General features: G+C 32.5%; 1 protein-coding gene across 2 annotated transcripts in view; it reads right to left on the bottom strand.

Moving 5' to 3' along the window:
- Nucleotides 1–8391: 8391 nt before the first annotated feature.
- Ythdf (YTH domain-containing family protein) overlaps nt 8392–27391 on the bottom strand; it is a 68869-nt gene continuing 49869 nt past the window's right edge. For both annotated transcript variants that reach the window (XM_085811380.1, XM_085811379.1), the window contains exons 5-6: nt 13164–13208; nt 8392–10759 (exon numbers count right to left, since the gene is read on the bottom strand). In XM_085811380.1, the coding sequence (XP_085667506.1) occupies nt 13206–13208 (3 nt within the window). In that variant the 3' untranslated portion in view covers nt 8392–10759; nt 13164–13205. The remainder of the gene's footprint in view (nt 10760–13163; nt 13209–27391) is intronic.

Below are 27391 nucleotides of genomic sequence, written 5' to 3'. Positions count from 1 at the left end.
CGCCAAAACTCACCAAGGGGTAACCTAAACTACACTTTTACCAAAAAAAGATTAATATTTATTTGTTTACTTTATTAAACATTTCTTTCAATGTAAGTTGTTTAAGTTGCTTCGTTTTTTGTGCTAATACTTTCTCTTTAATTCTATAAACAGACATAAATTCTTGTTCAGTTACAAAGTTCCACTGTTCAAGTCCTGTAACTGCCATGTCGAGAATACCAACTAACTTGTCAATCGAAATTTTTTCGTTTTCAATAATTTTTCTGTCACTTTCTTCACTATCAGAAGCACGCATAGGTAAACGTGCATGCGTGAACGGTTGGTCCCTGTTTGAAAAAATTCACAAAGATGATTCTATTGTGGATGAAGACAAATTTCAATATATGTTGCAATGTGTGGTAGCAGATTCTAAAGCGGCAAGACTGGTAACAAGTTTTCCACCAACTAAAGAAAGCTATTCAAAGGTAATTGCAAAACATATAGAACGCTTCGGGAGAGATGAACTTTTGGTTCAGATTTATGTACGGGATCTACTTTCCATAGTAATGAAAAATCCTGCTGATAGGATCAAAGAAGATTTAGCTGAACTTTGTGATTTTCTTGGGAGCAAGCTCATGGCACTTGAAAGCCTCGGTAGAACTAAGGAAAAATTTGCAGAATTGTTAGAGCCACTTGTTGAATCCTGTTCACCAGAGACTGTTCATCGTGCGTGGGAAAGAAGCCGCTCGATGGAAGATACTACGTCACAGCAAGATAACACATGTATGGATTGCGTTGTAGCCTTGAGAGTTGCAACATTGCACCACCATGAGTCCACAATTATTGCGTTATTTGTGTGTCTTACAGATGAAAGATTGAATTGGAGTTCAATATTATGTAGATCATGGCGAGTGATTAGACGCATACGTATAGATCACGAATTTCGCCTAATATGCTTTCGAAAGGAATACCAGCAGCAATCTTGGAAGCTAAATACATTCTAGCTTCCTTTGAAAGAAACATATCCAAATTCATTTTTATGTCCAACATGAGTCTTTAAGTACTGAACACACCATTTTCCATCAGTTTCAATAACTGTAATACTTGCTGGACAAGATCCTTTTTTTTTAGCCCTGTAGTTTTAAATGTCTAATACCACTGCCTTCTGGTGTATAAGCACCAGAACGATGACGTAAAAAAAAGTAGTGAGTATCTGAATTTCTTTATTGGGCACCACGTTCGACTATAAAACTGCCTTTTGTATCGGTTTCAATGCCCTTTTTACACACAGTAAATTCTTAAAAAGAAGGGAACTGCAAATCTTCAGTTACAAGGCATTTATCATGGACGTTTTCAAAATGCTTCAGCAATTCTGCCTTTTTAGATGTAACGCCTGCAGATTTCGTCGGAATGAATACGTCTTCGAACACTCCAAACATACAAAATTACCTTCCATAATGATGCTAAATATAAAAAATCAGTAACACCTTAACTAACTTCAAACTTCTTATCCAGGCTTAACTTCTGCAACGTGACAATCTTAGTGGAATAACATGTCTTTAGTTGCCAATCTGATGATGCATCACCAATCCTGTATAACGGACAGCAGCCAATAATGCCAACGAAGCTTGTCACTGCGTATGCGTGAAGCAACTTCAATGCTAGGGCGAGACGCTACTATACAAACACCCATTCATTATATAAAAAACTAAAATATTAAATAAAATTATTGTCCACTGAAGTGCAAATACCCTTACAAAATGAGCACGTAAAGCTGTGAATGTGATCTCAGAAAAATCAAAATACATAATTATTTGTTAAATGATGAAATTATACTGTCAAAATGTAAGAAAAAAGTCCAGTTTTAAAACTGTGATACAGGGACGGTGGTGCACTATTGAAGCGTCTTTCATTGTAGTGACAGGGTTTATGTTTAAGTTAGGCTGCTTTTAAACTGCAGATTGAACCAAAAATGCATTTATTGTTTTTATGACATCGGATTCGACGTGCGACCGTTTACTGACAGGTCGCTTTTGTATTAGCTCCCGACAGGAATAGTGATTTTCTATCTTTAGTGTGTGTTTTTATGCTTAACTTAGTGTATTTCCTGTTCTTATGACTCTCTTTTTGAGAGACAATGGACTTGAGTGATTCCGAATACGGTCATGTGTATTAGATCCGATTCCTCTTCTGCAGAGAAATTAAAGATTGAGAAGTTTATTAAAAGCAAGGGCTGCCCATACAGGGAAGTGGTTAGTGACTCTGATTGCCACACCAAAGGGCCCAGGTTCGAAACCCGGGAAAATTGCAGATAAAAATTGTCTGTCCCTTCATAGGAGGTAACGGTAGCAGCTTATTAGATGCTTCCATAATAAAATGGCCTCAGTAGTGGCCAAAGTCTAAAAATAGCTAGTTGCCGCCATTAAAAAAAAATTTAAATTAAAAGCAAGCTGTCCGAGTAAAAAAAAAAAAAAAAAAAAAAGAAAGAAAGAAAGAGAGGACAGAAATGTAAAACTAAGGTGTTAACGACCGACTCCGCACTTTCTGAAATCCAGGTTCCGGCTGAGAGACAAAGACAGATGTCCGAAAATCAGAGAACAATTAAAGTAAAGAAAAACGGAACCGGTATAGTCTTGGAAGTTTCAGTTAATCACTCAAAAATTCAGAACCCGATTATACAGCACTTGGTTTTAAACATCACAGATCTCCACCAAAGTTGCAGATAGATACTTCATTAAAGAAATGACTGATCACGAAGTCAAGAGGAAGAAAACTGCCCCTAACATGTTTCTAATGGCACATGGAAAGTTAAATGGAGGAGTACAACCTCTCCTAAACAAACTTGAGCTTCATCGTCCAAAACAGTAAAAGCCAAAGACACTAGTTTGTGTATCTGAAATTCAACAGGACAGCAAGTTTAATCACCTCAGAGAAGAAAAACTAAATGATGGAAATACGATTACTGATTTAACTCAAAAAGAAAGTATCAGAGTGAAACTAAGCTCATATTTTGCCAAAGAGCTGAAGTAATAGGGAAACACAGGACTTTTTGGCACAACATGAAAAAAGGATTATGAAAGTACGCAGGCCGTTCGACAACTTTTCTAGACAATTTGCATTGCATTTACGGAAATACTTTACCTAAAATCTTTGTGTTTTAAATACTTCATTTGATAATACTCTTCGCTGCCTTTCCAAACCATAATTTTTAAGACAATAAAGCTTTTTTTTTTTTCTGTAACAAAGAGGCATTTTATCCTATTCCTCTTGTACAGTTTTCCAAAGTCAAAGGAGGATTGTAGGTCGATGTCAGGACAATCCGTTTTCTAAAAATCCATGGATGACAGATCAGATTTAGTATGGATATGAATGAAGGGTATGGTCCTGATACCTGTTTCTTACTCCATTTTCCCCTTTATATTTGGAAATCGGGTATAAAATACGTTCTAGATAATAATGAGCTGACCTTAACAGCTTTCTGCACGCTTTAATTTGTCATTACATCAAAAACCAGTAACAATTATTAATCCCCATGAAAAATTTTTATATTCTTTGAACTCTGGTCTAAGATTTTTTTCTACTCTTTGATGGCAATAAATGGATTCTGTTTGATTGTGGTTATTTAAATATACCCAAGATTTATCTATTGTGACATTTTTCCATTTCTGTCCAACTAAATGTTTCTCACGGAAAATTCTGCAACATGTCGTGGAGAAAGACGATGCACATTTTTTTTCTCCTTTTTAATATTCAAATCAGCATTAACCACTTTGTTTACAGGTGGCACTGAGCATTTTAAAAATTATGCAACAGTTCTTTGACTTTCTTTTAACATTAAAGTTCTTACCTTTGCAACATTCCGTTATTTCCTTGGATATATATTTTGAACATTGTTTCCTCTTGAAGCCAAACTCTCATGTTTTTTTCCCTTTCTTATTGATATTATCTATCGTTGTTTTAGATACAGAAAAATCATGACTTTCACAGCACTTTTTAATAATTTTCCTCAGAAAGACACAAGCATAGCCTTCCATCCCTTGCTTCTTTAAAAGTGGCATTTTGCATGAAAACAAAATTATCAAATAACAGATAATTTACACTTTCAAAAATATAGATGCAGTTAAAAACATTTTTAAATTACTGTTCGACTGAATAATATAAAAATTATTTTTAAGATGCTCAATTCAATGTCATGAACTTCCCTTTGGGATAATAATAACCAATTCAACACTTTCTACTCCCAAAAAGAAACACCTATTAAGATAGAAATGACTCTGATTTTACAAAGCATTAAATATAGGAAGAAATAACGATGAAGAAAATTCCTGTTGAAAAAGTAAAGAAGTTTGTGAGAAAAGAAAATATCGGGTTACCTGTATATTTTATACACATGCGAAGGACTGATGAAAGTAAGAAAATATTCGGCTTGAAGTTCTTATTCCATACAGAGTTACAACTGTACCTTTTACCAGATGTACCCTGCACAAGGCTTCCATTGTCAGAGACCTGGACAAGGCCAGATGAGCTACAACTGCTTTCGATGTGAGAAATGTACTCAGGACCACCTTTCCTATCAGCGGTCTCCCCAAGAAGATGAAAAACTCACTTCATTAGGATGCATTCAGACAGTGACATAAATGTCATAACTGGTATAAGCAGAGCTTCGTTGCTATAGCTCGACCGTCTCAAACACATCTTTACCTAGTATTTTGCCATAACACATAGACTTGTCCAAAAGGGACATTATTACTTGCTATGGCGTGAAAGTCTTCTCTTGTTCGGAATGGAGAATTCATATGCTCGAGGGAAAGTCCCCATCTGTTATTTTGAAAATAATTTGGTCCAAATGGGGTAAACAGTCCTCATGGTCGCGAATGAGGCGGCCGAACTATAACCAAACTATGGTACATCACAAAAACAGGTTTAGGGATTTTGGCATAAAGTTCAAACTTTCCAACTTTATGCCAACTTGGTATAAGAGTTGAGCAGTCAGTAAAACCAATTAAAACTTTCAGAGAGGAAGCATATGTTGAACAATGGACTACCATATATCTACGACATGCAACAATTCAAAAACACTTTTAAAATAGAAATTTTTTAACTACTTAAAAAAGAAAATTCAGTACTTAATGACCAAAAGTGAATTCATCCATTAAGGATGCTTCTGGTACATTACTGAGAATCTCCAATTTCTTAAGCATAATTCTGACACCAATTCTAAATCGAAAATTCACAGATGTTGCACAATAAGCAGTCTCCATGCATATAATTTACTATAATGTACAGAAACAAAGAGTTATTTAAAGGTGCACAAAAGCAATGTTCATATAATGATGTGGAAGGACAGATGGAATTTTACATTTTGCTTTCACAATGCCACATCAAAAAATTCACCATCATGCATAACCATGGACCTCTAACATAGATCATATGCAATGTTTTCCCATTTCAGTCTTTCTCATATCTGATATGCATTTCCACCATGCCCCCATTAAATTTGTGAAGCAAAGGAGCCTTTTATTATTACCTACAGGATCTGCCTGGAACCAACTGCTAAGTACACCAGATGATATGGAACATGGATGGCTACTGTTCTCCAATTCTTTTTTGGCCCACACATGTACACATTCGTACTGTTAGTGTTATCTGTTGCACATAAGCTGGGCTTCAGATGCATAACTGGTACCCACAGCCAATGGATCTTGATGCTGACCTCTGAAGAGGGCTATCAATAACACTTAACTGAACAATAATTGCGACCAGAGCTGAAATTTCCAGCACTCCTTAGTTTTTGAGACGTATTCTAATTCAAGCCGAAGCCCTAAATAAGAAGGCTCAGCACTTTTTTTGTGTAACTGAACAATTATTTCAGTAGAAATTTGATCTAGAAAATTTAATTTTTAGCAATAAAATTACATTAAAAAATCGCTTATTAAATTTTATCTCCTTAAGTTTAATTACAGTTGGGCTACAGCACGTCTACTTTTAGAAATGAAGCCCTGATTGCGACACTTCAGCATTCCCAACGTTGGAAGGAAAGAATCCAACATAAATTGAAGGCTACACCATATAAAAGACACATTAACGTTTTGTAAAAAAAAAAAAAAAAAGGCATAAAAAGGTCAACTTCATCGTATGTTTTCCTGTAGCTAATTCTTAATGGGTGAACTTTTTTTGGTAATGGACAATACACACGTAAATCCTTGTACTTTCTGCACAAATACATTCAGTATGTCAAAAGTGGATAAATTGGCTTTATTATTGAGTCTCGCACACAATGCTGAAATCATTTCAGTTATTGCACTCATATTAATCTGAACAATCAGAAGATAACGCAAATAAGCCATTTTGTAATGCTTGCAAAAAGCAAACTATTTTTCTTTTCTCAAAGAAACCACTTTATAAATAAACAGAAGAGCTGCTTAAATCCTCCTCACACAACCTTTTGGGCTAAACAGAATAAGAAAACATTATACAAAACAAAGAATCCACATGCTCCACTGTTTCACCAGAAACTATATGAAAAAAGCTCCAAAATTTGAACAGAATCACCAACATTTTTTACTAAAAATTATACGGTCTTTAAAGTAAATTTTGTTTGCATGTATAGTCCTGGTGTTTTGCAAGTGCACCTATGTGAAAACTGCACACATGAGAAAACACTGAAGGCAGTAACATGTCCACACTTCATTATAGTACTCTATTGTGAACATTTTACCTCTGTTATACTCTGGAAATCATTGCTTACTGAAATTTGAATTACAAAATATACTATGAAAATATTAACAGAGTGAAAAATATTTTGATTCATTAAAATACCATACATTTAAGTTAAAACCATATTAAGCAAATGCAAGCAAGTTAAATTATTTACAGTAGCAAACTCACGAGAAAGTAGCAATATTTCATCATTTTTCTCCTAATAAAGAATGCTCAGACAAATAAAACTACACATAACTCCAAAGAAAGCTTTCAGTAAATGAATCAATGCTGTTACATTTTACGTGTCTTATTATACCCTATTACACTCTTTGGAACAATGCTTTCCCTACCATATCATTTTAAAATTTGGGTTTACAGCTTGGAAAGTATAATAATACTCTCTGTGATAGAATCCCTCCTATGCCATCATATAACATCCATTTTACATAGTTACATTACCAGACTCTTCTTTTCCATTAAAAAATATTAATGTTCCCCAAAACTGCTTAGTTCAAAAATTTTGAATAGCAATGTAATGCACCATATTATGTTAGAGCGCCTCCTAATGCAAGACTAAATTCCTGAGAGCAGAATACTATTTAAAATGTATATATATTTAAATATTATAAAGCTCAGCGGGTTATAATCTACAGCTGTTTTTGCTTCCAGAAAATATTCCTTTTGGTGAAAAATGAGATCATATATTTAAAAACAGGAATTTTAAAACATGCATGTTTCGGCACGCTTGTTTGCCAAAAGCTTGGACAATGCCACACTAATTCAGAAACAGGGATACTGTTAGACACAGATCTGTTTATGGCAGATTTCAACACGAGTTATAAATTTTTCTTTTTTCTAAAGTAATGGCAACATGTTTAAATAGCTATAATCAGCTTAGAAAATGAAGTAAAAATAATCCTGAATCTTGATACTGTTCACGATTTAATCTCTGCATATTAGGATTTGTATTTAAAAAAGTATTGTTACAAATCTACTAGATACATGCTGTATCTTAAATAGTATTAAAAGCTTTTATTACTTCCAACTTTATAAGAAGCATATTCTGTTTAAAAATGAATAAAATTAATAACAAATATCACAGATGCAACATTTGAATCATAGTATTTCTGAACTTTTTTCATTATTCAAATCTTTTTTGAATGTAATTTAAATAGATGTTAAGCATTTTAACTTCGGATACATTAGTTTTGAATTCTATTAGATGCAATCATTAAAAAGAATCCAACAATCAGAATTTCAGTAACCTGAATCACCAGTATCCTCTTAGACAACCTCAAATATCAGTTCCCTAGAGAGAATTCAGCATTCCGTAATGCATGTTAGAATTTCTCCTGATACAGATCATCACTATCATGTTTTGGTTATTTTAAAGAGAAATCTAAATTTTCAGGACAGAATTAAAATTTAGCATTCCATATTTAGTGTTTATCAATGTTGGTTTATGCTATCTGTTCATTTTGATTAAAATGATTCCAAAAAATGCAAAAATTAGCCTCAAACTCCAAGAGTTTCATTTGCGTACTTCATATTTCATTCCAAAAAGTTTATTTTAAGAAAATTTAGGGCTCAACCCTTTCTGTTAATAAAGTTTTTGTTCTAAAATCTTTAAAATACAGCAAATGTGTACATAGTGAAAGAGTTTGTATAGTAATTTAGTTATTTATACAGGAATTCAAAAAGAGATTCAAACACTGCTAATCAAATTTTATTTCCATACCATCATTTCTTTTACCCAAATATTATGTATGCTAAGTGCCATTTATTAACTTGGCAGAAGTCAAATGGATGAAAGGAAAAAGGGAAGGAATCTTTCTGATGAAGTTAACATACTGGCATGGCATAGGCACATAAAACAAAAATTACATACAATAAAATCAATTTTGATAACTTTATTGTAAAATATTTAGTTAAATATAAAATTAAACATTCAAATTATGCAAATAACACCAAGATTAAGAATTAAAAACTAAAGTTTAGAGACAAGCCTATCTTACTTTTTCATTATTCTTTACTTTAACAAATTAGCACTAATTTAAATAGACCCAGAATACATTGCAAAAGATAAATAAGCAAAACCAGTATTTATATATGCACAACATGACAATTATATGGATATTATCAATATAAATATTAGTAAAATGCATAACACAGCAAAACTACATTTTTCCAATCAGTTTCCTACTTGTGATAATTAATTTCAAATGTCTAACAATCAAAGTTGCAATTTTAAATATCTAAAATTCAAGGCACCAAATAAAATCAAAAATATACATGGATTAAGAATTATGCATAAATGGGAGATTTGACACTGCGTCATGTATTGTACTCTCCTCAAAGAGTACTGAATTGTTAAAATAACTTGAACACATGAATGTTTGAATTAGTTTTATATACCTTTTAAACTTAAAAGTAACATCAATCTGTAAGACTTAATTTATCCTCATATATTTCCTTTATTTCCATATTTATTAATTAGATACCCTTCTGAAAGACACTAGTATTTCAATCAAAAAATATATCAAGTTCTATGGCCAAAAATCAAATATCTCTTACGCATAAGAAAATGTTACAGCAATATTTTACATACTACATATTATAACATATCAGAATTAGACATTCTTATTATACTACTATTAATGAATGTGAGGAACTCGGAAAGAAAATTTGAAATTTCAACTGGACAATGATCAGAAAAATTCAGTTATCACACATTGGGAAAACAATTCATAACATTAATATTTTCTTAGAATGCATTACTTTTTTTTTTCAAGTAACTATACATACAATTTATGAACTCTTTTGTTATACACATGATATACATAGAATACATATATATATATATTAAAGCAAAAGATCTATTGCCAGCAGATAAATTCTGAAATATTTAATTTGGACAAAAATACTTGCAAGACCTACAAAAACAACATATTCAGCACATTTTTGGATAAAAACGCATTCTCAAATAAAAATTTTATATAAGCCAAAAAAATTTAAATTACTATATTTTCAATATGCTAAGATTGTTCTATTTTGTAGTAATTTATAAATTTTATTACATAGTCACTAGGAAGTTCACTTAACAAAAATGATAACAGGCACTTGCCTAGACGGTGCTTTTGCCATGCCCTCTTGCTATTTGAAAAATGATCCATGATTGCACTTTTTATTAATCACATTATTTTCCCCAGTGGAATCATTCTTTTGAGGCAAATTCATTTGAAAGGGGGACAAGTGAAAGATTTATTCTCAGAATAAAGATGGATTAACCTATTGCGAGGCAAGACACTAAAACAACGTCTGAAATTCCACTGTTATGGTCAATGGAAGAGAGGCATTTCAAATTCCAGTCAGATTGGTCAGAAAGAAGAGTTCACTCGAGCAGCAAAATTGTAATAAAACAAGTCCAATCGTCATGGACGGTCATTCCCCCATTCAATCTGTTTAATTAGACCGCCAGCGATATTTATTTCAGTTTTTTATCAATTTTTTAAAGTTTTCAATCTTTTAAAAGTTTTATTTATTTTTTTTAATGAATAGTTTGGGAGTACAACTAGGTCCACACTGAAGTCCGCTCATCATTGAATCTAATTGGAGTTTTTTCTTTTGGTGCTGATCAACAAATAATGCGAAGTTTGACGTGCGAAGAGCTGTTATGTTCAATGTCATGAGTATATATGCACCGGAGTAAGGACTCGTCTGCAGACACAGAAGAAACTTCAAAGGCATCCACAAAATATACGAATCTGTAACAGCTGTTCCACTTAATTTTGATAAACTCAATTTCTTCCACATTGGGGAGTGCCATAGAATTAACTTTCTAAAGAGAAGAGCAGGCGCATAAGGTTAGCTGGAGGTGATGATACAGAGAAGCAGGGAGCTACTGAAGATTTCAAGGAACTAGAATGAGTAAGTCACAGTAAATGACAATTAACTATGTGGCATTGTAAGAGGCTTGTTATTATTCTTTTAGTCATAAGAAATGTTTTAGCAGAGGAACAATGGACGCAGGCCACAGACACAGTGCTGAATACTAATTTTCTTCCCCTGAGGGTCTTGACTGGAAAGAGAAGAAAAACACTTTGAAAAATCTTCTTAATGATTTATAATCTTCAATTAAAATCAATAATCAAAAGCAACATAAAAATGAACATCAATCGATAAATATGAATTAAAAAATACATGAATCACTTATATTTTTCTAAACTTCTTTCATTCAAAAGAAAGGGTCAATACTTACAATTAGGAATATATAAACCAAAATGACTATTAATTTAATAACACCTTCATTTTTTTATTCTATTAAAATTTAATTCTTTTTAACTCTACAAAACAAAAGCATGAGTGGTCCTTATAAGTGCTACTTTTATGAGTCATTCAGCTATAATAAATAAATAAGAATACCTAAATGAAAATTATTCCATTAAATAAATTGAAAATTACTAAATTTAAATTCCAAAAGCTTCATAAGTCAATAACAACAGCTTTATAAAACAAAAAAAAAAATCAGAAGTTCTTATATTTGAAGGAGTGATAAGATGGAGGGGGGAACGAAACTATTAAAACAGCTACCAAGTTTATTGGCACCAGCAACTTCTTGACTATACCATATACAATTAACAATAAGAATTCATCCAACTCACGGTGATGTGTTTACATATGAAACACAAGTGAGTAAATACATATAAAGTAAAATCCCTTGTAACCAGCATCCAATTAACTGGTAAAATAAAAATAACACTTTTGAAAGTCTAAATTTGAAATTTAGATTTGAGGGACAAAACCCATGTAAAGGGCTTGAATCTACAGACTAGAAAATACCTGTGTTTTTTGTTTCTGCCATCCAATGCAACAAGCCTTATCCAACCAATGAATTACCCAGATTATAAACTATTAACCCCATTTTATGCTTTAATGATATGAAATCTGAAAGAAGTATCCATGACTTTACTAAACAGTTCACATTGGAAGATAACATATTTTGTCTTTTGTCTTAGAAGATGTAAATGTTATGTTACTGATGACATAAAACAATCCTGGCTGTAGATGAAAATGATTCTCTGCATTTTAAAACATGCTCGACTTTTGTGTCAGACATCCTGAGTTCAGTAACATGTTCGGAGAAGATCAGTGTTCGATGAGGATGAACGGATGGATCTAAACAAGTCTGTACCTTTCACTCTCTCAAAATAAATGACAACAAAATAATAAGATGTGTGCTGAGAAAGGAGAAAGAAGATGAGGAGGAACGAAATGCAGAACATGCAAATTACATGGAAAAAAGCTGACAGAAATCTGCAGACTTCCATATGATTTTTCAAGAAATGTTTATGTCAGTACGTGAAGTAAGTTTAAATGCACACACAGCAAATTTTTAAAACTCTGCTGACAAATTTCTAAGCAAGCAGACATTCAAGTTATATCTCATCATACAAAGAAATTCATAATTTCATGTGATAATATATACGATAATTTTAAAATGTCTACTTTTATTTTTCTGAAATATAAAATCATTTAATTTTAAATAATCTCTATGAATTTGGAATTATTTAAATGAATATCAAAAAACACAACCGATGTGTTTTACATGCTGCAATTCCTACAGATGGCATCAGAAAATACGAACAAAATAAGTTCTAGAAATATTTAGTTATCCAAAAAAATCTCATCTGGACTTGATGAGGGCCCATCACTGACAGTTAAGAGATTCTATGCCTATACTGATGGGCATTAAAATTTGCTTTGGACTTAATAAAACTCAATCAAATTCAATAAACTCGCTCTTATATTTTATTGCTACATATTCATACATATAACTTTCTCTGCATAAAACGAAAAGGACACCTTCATAGAGGTACAGTGCTATTTGTCAAACGAGCAACTAGACAACACTATTTGTTATTTCCTCAAGGTTGCTCGAAAAAAACCAGCCTCCTCACAAGGATACGTTTTCAACCTAGAAGCAGGCATGCTTCTTAAATATGTAGGAACTTTTATGCTGGGACATCTTTATGAAAATGCATTCCTTTCCTTTATTAACCATAGCAGTGAACTAAAACCATACTTGCATAGCAGTGATCCACAGAAATGTCAGGATTTAAAGATTACTTTTTCCAAATTAAAAACTTAGCACATTTTTATTCTGGGACACTGTTGTGAAGATTTATCTTGGTGAGCAGTGGTCTACTTGCATTAAAAATACCAGCATCTTCAAAACAGAAAATTTCTTTTTTTCAAATTAAAAACTTGGCACACATTTTTATTCTGGGACACTGTTGTGAAGATTTATCTTGGTGAGCAGTGGTCTACTTGCATTAACATTACCAGCATCTTCAAAACAGAACATTGTTATACAGCAGTTCTGAAAGAAGTGTCTCATTTATTAACTGAATGAAAACATTTATAAAAATGCCCCTATTTTAATTTTTCTAATATGAATTACTAAGAGTATTGAAAGTACTAACCTTGATAAAAAGTTCCTCGCATCCAAAAAATGCATTACTTGATTACTAAAGAAGGATAAAAGGCAGTCAGTAAATTGATCGTAATAGAATATAAATACAGCATAGCTAATAAAAATTTACAAAATTCAGAACAATTAAAACTATATGAATGATTTAAAAACTATAATTACACAGATTACAAAAATTCCACACATAAAAACCTAAATAATGTACTAAAACTGCATATACTGATCATCTCAAAGAGTTGCAGAAATCATTGCTTTTACTTAAGTATATAAAAATTTATAATAAAACTGCTAGAGTGATAATTATTATAGGATGATGAAATAGGAAAAGTGATAATAGTTTAAAGTAAAATTATTTCTGCTGATGATTTTCACAGAAACAGTTACACTAAAAACAAATGCATTAAAAGTTAGTTAAAAACAATTTTGACACTGTTCTGTTATTGGGACCAAATTCAGAAATGTATGTATGTGTATGTGCATATATATGTATGTACACACTCGCATACATTTCTGGATTCAGTCCTGACAACAGAAACCAAAATTTTTATTTAATAAATTTTAAGTACAATTAATGACCAAATTATAATTCATTTCAGATCTACCACTCATAAAATTTCTTATCAATAAACCCACAACTTCTATTTTGTCTACTGTACTTTATACTTTTACACTGCCCACATCAGTTTTATTACTTCAAATTTTACAGCAAAATTTCAAAGAAGTGTGCATGCAGAATAGGAATTTCTTTCTAACTATTCATTAAAAATTACTTAGGAAAATTATATGCATTATGTATAGCTTTCCTATACAATAACAGATATATTAAAGTTTCAAATTTATATCCGACTAAAGCTAATTACCAATAATATTAAGCTCTGTTTTGAAGCTCTCATCTTTAATTTTATAGTTAAATAAAAGATAAAAATATACTCTTAGTTAATGTTTCAACCAGTGTCCAATACAGGAATTATTTATGTTAATTAAATAAATCTGAACACAAAAAAGGTTAGTACCGGAAATATGCAAATTTGGTGACCGACATGTGACGTGCAGTGGGTGCATGTTGGGATTGCGGTCTGTAGTGTTGTTTAAAGTGAATCTAGTTTTTGACAGAGATCAATATTTAAGTCATGGCTCAAAGGCATTTAAGAGAAGGTCAAAAGTGGCAAATAATTGGCATAATCGAGGGAAGTCAAACATAAATGGAGGTCGTCCAAGATTTGTATATGAGTTTGGAGATGCTTTAAACACTCGATCAGTTGATACACTAGTTTGTTCAAGGGCAACCAAGAGTAAAAACTGCATAAGAAGACTGTTTTCTGCAGTCGGCTCGGAGAAACTGTGAAGCGACTACAAGAGAGATGGTTTTAGACCTTCAGACTGCCATGCAAACTCGAATTAGATATTCTTCTACTGAACAACGTTGGACTCTATGTGAGAAAACCAATGGTTTGTGTCCTTGTCACTCCAGCTTCCAGACGGGCCCATTTAAACTGGTGCCTTTATCATGTTCAATACAGCTAAGACAACCGGGACCAAGTATTATTTAATGACAAGTCCAGATATAGTCTGAACAGTGATTCTAGATGAATTTATCTGGAAAAAGGAAGGAGCACACAACTTGCCTTCCCTTTTCCTTGAAATAACCTGTTCTTGCGACCATGGTTTAATGGTTTGGGGAAGAATCATAACAAATAGCCACACTGAGCAGCACATCTTTCAAGAGGGTTCTGTAACTGCTCGGAGATATGTGGATGAGGTAATGGAACCCTAAGTTACTGTTTATGGGTACTGATGGCTCAGAGTTTTTGCTAATGGATGATAATGCTTGGCCTCATCGAGCATATGAGATGTCAGAATACTTGCTAACAGAAGATATCATTCAAATGAATTGGTAACCTTAGGCTGCATTCAGACGGCGGCGTAAAGGGCATAAAATACGGGACTACCGTTCACACCTGCGATAACGGGGTGTAAGCCGTGACCAATGAGAGAAGCTAAGTTTGCGCATGCATGGGTGTGTCTACAACTTTCCCGCACTGTTTTCCTGCTCGATTGATTTCCGCGTTCACTCTGCTTGTTTTGTAACCGCAAAATCTTCTGTAGATCGCTGCTTCATTTTAGGTTTGCTGTGATTGTTTGACGCTTATCCCAAACTCGGCAAAAACTTTGATACCTTATGCCACGAGCCCTAAACTAGATTTTGTGACGTAGCACAGACTGGTAGCCTTGGCAACGGAGCTCGGCTTTAAACACTTATGCCCTTTACGCCCCCGTCTGAACGCAGCTTTACTCCGCAGATTGTGCATGTGTGAAATGCTACAGTACACAAAATTTCAGAACCCTAAATTCCTTCCAAGACCGTCCAGAAACTGCAAAGACTTAATGAATACTTTGGTAAAGTTCGTGAAATCATGATGTGAGGTATCCATATCTGTGCGAGGTGACTATACACCAAATTAAAAAATTTCCTTCCAGAGGTGACTTAATTCTTCCATCATTTTCCAATTTCCATAAATTTGGTTTCATTTTCAATATTTTGTGAATAATCAACTGCCAAACACTAATTTATGTTAAATAATGCTTTTGTACAAATTTCTATTAATAGCTTTTCCTTAAGTATCAGCTACATTTTATTTCTGACATTATCTTTTAATTTTTGATTATCAGTGTGATATATATGCATGCGTGTATATATATATACAGTATAAAGTTTGAGATCCGGACTCGTTGGGAGTTCGACGATTAAAAATTTGGGATTTTTATGGATATCTAGTTTAAATCTGTAGAAATTATAAAATTAAAAAGATGAAATCATAATTTATGAAATAATGAAGCATTTATGATCAAAATCATAAATGCTTCAAAATTAAGAAAAACGAGTATTAAAATTTACACGCACACACACACAAAAAAAGGCTTGATATTTATTTGTTTACTTCATTAAACATTTCTTTCAATTAAGTTGTTTAAGTTGCTTCTTTTTTGTGATAATACTTTACCTTTAATTCTGCAGACAGACATAATTTTTTATTCAGTTACATTGCTGAAGTCCTGTAACTGTTGCATCGAGAATTCTGACTAACTTGTCAATTGAAATATTTTCGTTTTCAGAAAAATCTGTCACTTTTTTTATTATCAGTAGCGGTATTTTCTGGATCTAGAACCATACTACAGATTTTGCAATCCATTAATTGATAAATAATTGAGAAGCATTGTTATCTCAATGAAAAGCTTCTTTTATATCATCTTCCTTTATTACACCACTTCTGCACATTTCTTTACAAAATCCTTCAATTTGAAAATTTTACCTTAAGTTTGCGATATCCGAAAACTATTAAAATTCGCAGCTATGATCATAAAATTTAGCTTTAGTTCACTGTACACATTTGGCTATGTATCACGAGATTGGCGACTAAACATAAGTTGCTTCGCTAAATTTTAACTTGTTTCTATTGCGCTCCAAGACAATTAAGCCTGATTTGCATTTGTTTAGTTACTTATTATACTTATGCCTATTTCTTGCACATGCTTAAGGCTTATCCGAGTCCTGAATAAATAAATTCCCACATATACTTAAGGCTTATTGAGGGACGGCACTAGATATCTTGTCGCCTGATGCAGTTTCTGGGTTCTAAAAATTCTACTGCCCATTGCAGCCATGAGCCCTCTCGCTGGGTTTATGTGAATAACAAATCAATTATTCTTAATTTAAGAAAATCTGGAAAGAAATTTTTGTTAAATTTTTCCTAGTCAACATTTCTTGCAAATCTGCATTCATTGCCAAGCGTAATGTCAACCTAAAAGGTTACCATACTCTATTATTCAATTACTAACATAAAAAATTGTTTAGGCACTGTTACATAAGCCAATACTCAAGTTATCATGTGTTGATAAATATGCAGTGATGAAAGCAAAATATAGTAATGATTCGTCATGTTGGCCTCAAAAGTATAAAATATTAGTAGGTTTAAAATTAAAGATGTATTCTATGTAGAATGTTTAGGTTAGAATCCAAATTATCAATCATACAAATTTATGCTAAAATGATTGTTTCTTCAATAAAGAGTTATTTTATTTAGTGTCGAAGTGAAACTACAAATTGAATCGGGACTCTCCATGTATTTTATTAAGCGTAGGGGTGGAATCCGTAAAGCATTCAAAAAATAAATAAAATTTTTAAAAAGTTGTTGCTGGCATTGACGTCCAGATTTTATATCATTCCGGATATTCAATGTTCAGGTCTCGGACTTTGTACTGTAGTATATACATATGTCATTATTTTGGTATAAATCTATGCTCTCTACCATCTTTCATTAAGATATGATCCTCATTTGCTCTCTCAAAATATTCCCAGCACACATATAAATTTCCCATATACTTGTTCTACTTAACAAATAAGTTTAGTAATTATGAGGAGTCAAAGCTTTTTACATAAACAGATTTCATAGTACAAAAACTATTCTATGTGCTTATAATTAATAGATATGAAAGTTTTGATAAAATTTTGGAGTTCCTCAATAATCATTAAATATATGCAATCAGTTTTTTAAGAATAAGATTATTATCAAAAAGTTTATTTTACCACTTTTAAATTACAGTTAAAATGCATAATTCAGATATCGCCAGTTCCCAGTTTTCTGCCCATACTTAATGCAAACAAAAGCAAGTTAAAATCAATGTAGAGATTTGACAGCTTTGTCTTTGCTTCAAAAGAAATACAATGAGCAATCCTATACAAGTCACTTTATTTACGAAATTTGTTTAATAGTATTTTCAGTACATAGTTTTTCAGAGTCACAAACAAAATATTTTATCAGAAACATAACCAAAAAAAATAATTTTAAACTAGAATTTATAGTACTGAAAACCTTTTTCTAACATATCAGTAATATTTTCTAAATTGCCGAGTAATTTACTATAAATATATTAAGCATGCTTAAGAAATGCGTTACTTTCATTTTCAAGAATATATATTTGCTGTAATTTACAATACATACATTTAGTCTGAACTTGGAGGGGAAAATAAAAATGGGCAGAAGAGATAAAAACAGCCGCCTAAAATCTTTGTTACCGCAATAAAAGATAAATACATAAACAGTAAAATAAATGCATTAACAGTAGAAATAGGAATCAGCCTTTTTTATTTGTTTATGGGAATTAATACAATCTACTTATGAAAAAGAATATCCTAAAGGAATTCTGATCACATTGCATAAGAAGAAAATTATGAAAAAACAGCCAGCCAATACAACAGCCAAGAAGAGAGTCCATGACCAATCACATTGCTTTGCAATTTCAGCTACTACGCCGTTAACTCCGACCCAAAAAGGCGATTCTTTCTCCGTCTCCAAACAGATTTCTTAATGAAACAAGCACATAAAATGTACACGTGCAATATCGTAAAATAAAAAACTAAAATATCTAATATAACAAATAATAGAATTAATTGTCATGATTTATTAAATATCATGTTCTTTGCTCTTAAACAATAAAATTTAATTCATCAGCAATATCACAAAATAATTTTAAAATGATCACATCTTAAAGAGGTTATCACATCTGGCAACAATCCCTGTTAGATGGGACTTTTTTGAGAAACGAGATTCCGGTAGCACTTTAAATGGGGGGATTTACAGAAAAAGAGCCCCACTGGAAGCGAAGTCTCGCCTAGCTATGGAAACGATGTAGTGGCTACGTGGGAGTTTTTTCAAACCTCACTGAAAATGTCTTGGCTGGAGCTTTGTCGAGGGTAGAGATCAACCAATGAGACAAAGTTCTGCTTCCGAAGGATCACGCAACCCCAATCTAAGTTACATTCGATTACTGTTAGGCGTCCAAGTCTTTGTAGTAAGTGAAAATGGTAACCTAACTATGTGGGTTTCCTGGAAATGTGCAGGTTCTGAGAACTGTCCCTTTCGACATCAAGTACCGTGTAGTCAAAACATAATGTGATTGGGACCTTAGAATTTTTTATAGTCTCACGCACCGGAGATAAAACTGTACGAATCATCATAAGAAAACACAATTATCCAAGGAACAAGCCCCATGTAAGCGAACAAAATTGTTTAAAAAGATTATGCTTTACAAAAGAGAGATGTTTACCTTATTAGAACTTAAGTTTTGATCATGAATTCTAATCAGATTTGCTTTCTTCAAAGGTTTAAAGTATGGCAAAACTCCAATATAGAACTAAATCCAGCAAATACAAGAAAAACCACGGAGGAGGAAGCGTGATGGTGTGGGTGTGCATGGCCGCAACAGGGGTTGGATAATAGGTGTTTATAAACAATCTACGATTCATCAGTATACTTAAGCAATCTTTTAAAACTTAATGCACAACAACTTGGGACAGCAAAAACTTTTCAGTCCTGTCAGGATAATAACCCAAACATTTTTGCTCTCAATACCCACTTGTGGCTACTGTACAATTGCTCTAAAGACAGTCCTCCACAATCAACATACTTAAAACAAATCATTGAAAATTTATGGCATCAGAAGTTGCTGCACAAAATCTTTGTATTTCTAACAAAAATGACTTCAAAAAGACCTTATTAGACGAATGGAAAAAATTAATAAAGATTATTATAAGACTCATTCGATCTATGCCAACATGCAACTAGAAATAATGTCCTGAAGCTATTTATTTTGACGTTTCTTTTAAATAATCATCTAATTATTTTTTAGATAATGTGTAAATCTAAAAGTTATTTTAAAATATATGAAGTGTTTTACTTGTTACCTAAATAAAAAACATCAAAATTATTTTGTTCATTATGTTTGATGTCTCAAATTGAAAGAAAAATATTAGTGATTGAGTTTCACTTTCACTGTATCTAGTGTTTCCAGCTTAGTTCTTAACCACTAGTCCAGTTCATGCATGCACACAAATTAGGTAAGGAAAAAGAAAAATGTTGCTGCTCAGGATTTCTTGACAGACCAGATTATGTAATTAGAAGAATCTTACTTGGCCTGTGAGCAGACTTTAGTCCACTCCTATTTAGGTTCCAAACCTTTCTCACTAGCTGCCTGCCAGGTTTTAATTTGTTTAACAATGCTATGACTTGCCTTGCTATTGCAATAACAATTTATCAGATTTTTTGAACATAATTTGTGAGCACTACATGAAAAGATAAAAATTTTTTAGGTATTCATAGCACTTGTACTGCATCAAATTAATCAAAACTCATAATGCAATAACAGCAGAGAACGGTAGTGAGTAATGCTTTTTAAAAGTGTTTATAGCAATGAATCTACAAAATGTGCATGGATTCTTGCCACCTCTATTTCTTGTAGCATATTCAGATTAACTTTGACCCAAATACAGAAGCATTTTATGTGGGATATATCAGGGAAAAAAATCTACCATTATCTAAAAAGTTAACCTTTAACAGTACCCAGATACTTCAGACCTTTGTAATAATAAGTCGATAATACATTTCCTACAGTCACTACAGATAGAAACAATATACACATAGAAAACTGCTACTTGTTATACAAATTAAATACAGAGGGATTATTAGTTAAATATTTACCTTGGTACACAAGTGAAGACTAGCTGCCTCAAAACACACAGATGAAGAAAACAGATTCATATCTTTTTAACATTTAAAAAAGAGGGAAAAACGAGAATTATGAAATTAAGATCCGATTTATACAATCTATTTCACAATAAATTCTATCATTTAATTTACCACTTCCAAAACATGCTTAACACGTTGACTTCTGCACAGAATTACGATGTAGAAAGATAGCGAAGAAAAAGGGTTATCAAACAGAACATTTAAAACACAAAAATTTTAGGTACCGTATATACCCGCGTATAAGTCGACCCCCCCCTTCGACATAAAAAATTCGTAGAAAATAAGAAACCCGCGTATAAGTCGACCCCCTTTTCCAAAATAGATCGAGAAACTTTGAAAAATTTTTTTTGAGTACTACATTTATTCAAAATCATCTGAGAAAAAAAAAAACTATACGATAAAAAATACCTTGATAAATAAACAAAATCAAAATCCTTCAACGTCCGATTCATGGTCAGATTCACCAAATACTTCATAGAACTCTTCAGTCGTCATTGGCTCGTCATCATATATATTTTCAGTCTCGAACTCTGTATTGTCTAGAGCCTTCGTCATCATTTTCACTTTCAAAAACAGAATCATCTTCTGTGCCGTCTAGTTCGTTGCTAATACAACATTTTTTAAATGATTTTATAATCATTTCAGAGAGACTCTGTGATTAGTTCGTTACATAATTTAAGTCATGAAATTACTTCAAGTAAGTGACTTATCTGATAAGTCGTCCAATTTGAGTGCGGGAAGAAAACAACTGCATTATATAAAGAAATTTTTGAACTTCAGATTCTTTTAATTTTTTATGGCTCCGCGTATAAGTCGACCCCCACACTTTGAAGTCTTTTTTTGTCCGAAATATCTCGACTTATACGCGGGTATATACGGTAAAATATTTCTGTAAATACAAAGAAAATTGTTTAAAAATCTATGAACAGCCTCTGTACTATTTTATAACTGAGCATATGCTGCCTGTTATACGTAAAGCGAAATGCAAATTTTATTATTAATTATTTAAAAAATTTTCAATTAAACAGATTTTTTTTAACTAACATGACTTGCACAGGGCATGTGCAAACCTTAGTTATTTTCTTTGGTATGGCATGAAAAATTAAATTCCATCCTTGGATGTACTACTACAGAATGTTTCTCCCATTTTGAAGGCAAAGATGAAGAGCTTAAAATTACAATAAATTCCGCTACATACAGCCTATAACACTTTGAAGGAACAAGTAGAAGCCCAAACACTGATATTCTACTGTTATTTTTATACATAAAGAAGACTCACTACAACAAATGAAATACTGAATCTTTCATCAAAATCTAAAACTTTGCAGAAAGAATACAAAAAAGGATTTGGTTCATGCTACACGCACAAAGAAAAACAGACCGGCATTAAATCAAAAGTGAAGCAATTTATGCAGAAAAAGGGATTGTTTGGAGACATCATCTAACAAAACCAGAACTTTCGTTTCAAGAATAATGCCACTAATTTTAAGCTTCTAAAAATTAACTTAGTCGAGTTCAAATGTGATCTCCAAGGGAATAATTTTAGCATGCTACATGAAGATTCAGTTCTGGACGATTAATTTGAAGTTTGTGTAATTAGCAGAAGTCACATCACCAAAGTCAAAATCATCCAATGTTAACGCATGACAAAGAAAAACTACCCGAAAATTACTGAGCATTTAAACAGCTATTATTCTGATTAAGTCTATGTTTGTGATTTATTTAATCTGATGTTAATAAATAAGAATGGTGCAGTGAGACGAAGTCATAAATTCAATAACAATTAAATTAGTACAGACCACTCTAACACAGATTTCAAATCTGACATTTGTTATTATATGTACTTTTCACTGTACAGAAAACTATGCATTTTAACTTGGGTCCTTAAGTAAAATCTAAATTTGCACATCCTCCATAATTTTGTGTGCTTTGGAAACTGAAAGAGTGGAGACATATGTTATCGATTTAAAAAGGAGCATTTAAGAGTGTAAATAATGATACAATTAAAGACCTCAGATCATTAGTTGACTGAAGTAATCCAGGGTTCATAGCCACATTTTAGTTAAAAAAATAAGCACCTATAAGCACTTTTCAAGCAAATTAAAAAAAAAAAAAATACGCACCTGTCTAATTACATTATACACACCTGCATAACCTTAAAAGAAAAATTAGACTTGTAATTTAAAATATGAGCAATGCAATATTTATTAAGAGAATCAGCATTACCTCAAGAATGGAAAACAATTAACTTTTTTTTTTTTAATTTTAAATGACAGTTCAATTTACAGAATTAGTTTACAATGAGAGGGAAAAAAACTATGCAGAACTAAACTTTATTACAAAATTTCATGATGATATTTCAGTTGAAAATATAGAAAATAAATAATAATAAGCTATATTAATTGTATTCGTTCGGCACCTAATAACAAATACAATTTATTTTTCCACTCATATTAACATTTAAATAATTTAACTTAAATCAAAATTTTGAACATTTTCTAAATTTTCATTGCATAACAGTTTTCCCTTAACATATATCCCAAGCAAAGTAATTTAAGTAAAAAAGAGGCACATTTCTGAAATCAGAAGACGGGAAATTGCTTCATTCAGTCATCCTTTAACAGTAAAAGCTTAATTAACCAGCATACTCGGAAATTCCCGAATTTTCCGGATAGTAACTGGAAAAAGAGTAGTGGGGGTGATTGTAGCCATTCTTTAGATTTAAATTTAGGCTAAATAGATGATTTTGACATTTCGATATTTGCATCATATAAAAATAGACGAAAGGAACTGAGAAATATTCTGCTTAGAAAGCACAGTAAAACTCTTTTAAGTGTTCATAAACAAATCTCAGACTGAACATCAAAATTAATTACCAATGCAAAATACCGCAAACGTTATTGCGCAATACGTGCGGCATAATTCTTCCATATGGGATATTACGCAATCCGAATCAACACCAGCCGGTATTCGGAGAAAAAACTAAATAAAGGAAAAGAAAGAGACTTACTAATCTGGGGTGTTTCTGATTCTAATTTTCAACAGACTGTATTAAATTTCCGGAATAGAATCAATCTTCGTTTGGGTTGGGTAGACCGCAAAAACTTTTGGTCCTATTCAATCCAGATTGGACAGTGACAAAAAAAAAGTCCGCTGCTTCAATATTAGAGATTTTGCGGAGAAACTCCCAACCTCCGTACTGTATAATGTACTGGCAAAGAAAATGAAATTATTTTGACTATTCAATTACTTTCTTTTTATTTAAGCCATTCCGAATATTATTCCTTAGAAAGCTAATCTGTGTAAAAACACCCATTTTTGGAAGTTTATCTATACTTCAGCAATATTCATACATATGCTCATAATATAAGCATAACGATCATAATACACGAATATGAACTGACCACGCGGAACGAGAATGCAAATTTATTAAAATCTTGATAGAAATTCAAACGTGTGTAGTATTTGGGTGGGAGGAAAAGAATACCGAATGTACCGGAATTTTCTACCGTTTTCGCAATTCTTTGACTAAAAGAACGACGTGCACCTGTCTGTACTCTCGCGTGCACCATAGGTTATGTTAATGCTGAGAAAGGGGGAAAGCAATTTCCGGGAGTATGATTGACGTTGCATATAAGGAAGAAAATTTGTTTATTTAGTTTCGGCTTTGGTACGGGGAAAAAATGCGCGTTCATTAAAAACAAAGGATTAAAAAAAAAAAAGCACTAAAAGCAAAAAATAAGCACCTATAAGAGCCTTTATATTTTATTTTCAAATATAAGGACTTTATAAGCACTTGTAAGGACCCCTACGAACCCTGTAATCTAATTTAAATTAAGACCAATATCATCAGGAAACTGACTTCCAAGTTGCTTGAAGTTTTTTCTGTCATCAGCTTTGTACGTTTTTCGGGGTGCTGATTCTAAATTTTAGGTTTGCCACCTCGCCAAAGGCTATCCAATTCAAATCATAAAAAACCTCAAAATTTTGTCCTTTCTTCAGTTTTTCACTTATAACTCGAAAACTAAGCATTTTTCAAAGATGACTACTTCATGTAAAATTAAAATAGACAAAATTTCCTACAAGATACACATTAAGGTTCAGACAACCTGCAGACACTAGAAAGGTCCAATGAAAAAAAGATTTCTTTTTGGCTCTCCCTGAAAAAAGCCGTTCTAACGTAAAGGTGGTGAATATCAACGTCACATGCCTGAAAGTATTTAATGAATGCCTGGTATGTCAAGTCACATTAATCATACCAGCGAGGTATGTGGTCGTTGGATCCACAAGTTTCAAGGGAAATCACACTACTACGCTCATTGCTACATTGGCTAACGTTAAACGAAATTTGAATGCTTTCAGGAAAATGATGTGATAGCAGGTTGAATATCAACAAGGTACCATGTCAGTGGTCATCTAGCATGCATGTTTTTACCATGCTATTGGCTACTACTTGTTATGTAGAGCAAATACGGAAGTACCAATGAAGGAAAATGTGTTTGAAACCAAATTTTATTTACAAAGAAAAAGTTCTCAGTAAATGTTTTCATTCGATATAAAGTATTATGTTATGCTGGTTTCCAATATTTTGAGGGATTACATTCATCTGGAAAAGAAAGAATGAAGTTTCATATAACTATTACTTGCCTAAAAAAAAGTCACTGAGCAGTGCTGTTCTTTAAAAAGGAGATCTTACAGTTAGAATGTGATGGAATGAATTAAGTATTGGAAGTTTATAAGCTGCAAAAGGCTCAGATTTGCATTCTTGTTTTTTCTCCAGATGAACCAAGCTAATACTGACCGTATATTGTTTTTTAGATTGCCTTAGCTTAGTTTTCAGACTTTACATCACAGGAACAAATCAAACAGGTCTAATAATTTTTGCTGATCCTTCAACTGAGCCACATGTTGATCCAGGATAAGAGACTTTAGAATCACACAATGTATGCTAAGTGGAATCAATTGTACCTAACGATAGTTTGCACATTGAAAATGATCAAACAGCATTTGACAAAATGCTTGTTGATTAAAAGGCTTGGATTAAGGCTTGGTTGAATTATGGAAGACATTTAAAATGTGCGATGACTTTGATCTCGTGGCTGAAGTAAGCAGTCAGCTATTAAAATTGATTTCTTCCTCTATTTCACAATATTTCCTTCCTTCTTGCTCATCACTATAACACCTGTAAAAAGTGGTTGTGGAATGACACCTTCCAAAAATCTACCTGGTGAAAGGTAACATGTCATGAAATACACTTGAGGTCGTGTATCCTCAATGATAATAGCAGTTGCCATTTAAAGAACTGTTAGCCTTTCCTCATCCTCTGGCAACCTAGCCTGATACCATGAATCAGTAATAACCTCGAGATTTGTACCCTTGAAACATGCAATATTGGGGATATCAGCTGTTACCAATATATTATAGCCATACTCTTCAAGGTGACATTTTACTTCTCTTAACGATTTTGGGCAAGGACAAAAGTCACCTTCAAACTGGTTCATCAATTTGTCAATTGTAAATTGCCACTCATTTACACTGCTTTCAAGAAATGTGAAAAACTGATTGTACTACTGCTTCTACAATTTCTCCAGGTCTTCCACTTTCGTACAAAATTCGTCTGCAATCATTTGACTCAACACATTCAAGTTTCATTTACCATTTGCAGACATAGCAAGAAGAGTATTTTCCCATAACCTTGTAAGTCCACCTACCACATACCTCGCTGGCATTCGTTAACTCAATTAATTAATGTGACCTAGGAATGCCAGGCATTTATCAAATAATTAACCCCACACTTTGGCTTTTTGGCATTTTTTTACGAAAAGCCAAAAAGTAGCTTTTCCAGTGCAATGTAGATTGTCTGAACATTAAACTTACGCTATGCAATTTGCGGCAAATTTTGTCTATCTCCATTTTGCATAGAGTAGTCATCTTCAAAAAATGCTTAGTTTGAGTTATAGACAAAAAACTGAAACAAGGGGAAAATTTTTGAGCTCCCCCCCAATTTTCATAGTGAAGCAGGCCTTTGGAGAATGGCAAACCTTACATCTGGATGCAGCCCCAAATAAACTTATAAAACAAGTGAGAAAAACTTCTGTTTTCTTGAAAACATCCTTTTTGAGCCTTCAATGACTAAATAATAAAGAGTACAGTTTATTTTTATAATAATGAGCCACTGTTGTTCTGTTCTTTGTTCAGGGTTGCCACTCGAACAGGAGAATGAAATTCCCCAACTTTTCCAGGTATGTTTCAAGAAAATTCCAGTCTATCCGCGTAATGTACGTTGGCTGTGCTAAGAGGTAAATTAATTATGGTATTACTTGTACTGTGTAGCAAATTCACTTAATTATTCAATAAATCCCAGAGGACATTTATTCTTAATTATTCTTGGTACACTTTGTTTGATAATTTTGTTTACTTTTCCGCTTAAAAAACTTAATAAAATTTAAGATATATACACTGGATAACAACTGTAAGTTTTATTTAATTATTACTCATGATCATCCCCAGTTCAACACGAGGATAATCCGGTTCTTATAAATCACAATGCAATGCTAAAAGTTAGGTTAGATTTTAGGTAAATTTAATTTGTGTGAGGTGTATTCTTAAAAGGCACCTTAACACTTGAAAACACAAA

Source organism: Stegodyphus dumicola, chromosome 2 (assembly GCF_044657685.1).
Source record: "Stegodyphus dumicola isolate Sdum_Otavi_A_Nest chromosome 2, ASM4465768v1".
NCBI classification, from domain to species: Eukaryota; Metazoa; Arthropoda; class Arachnida; order Araneae; family Eresidae; genus Stegodyphus; species Stegodyphus dumicola.
This window is presented reverse-complemented; position numbering and strand designations above follow the sequence as displayed.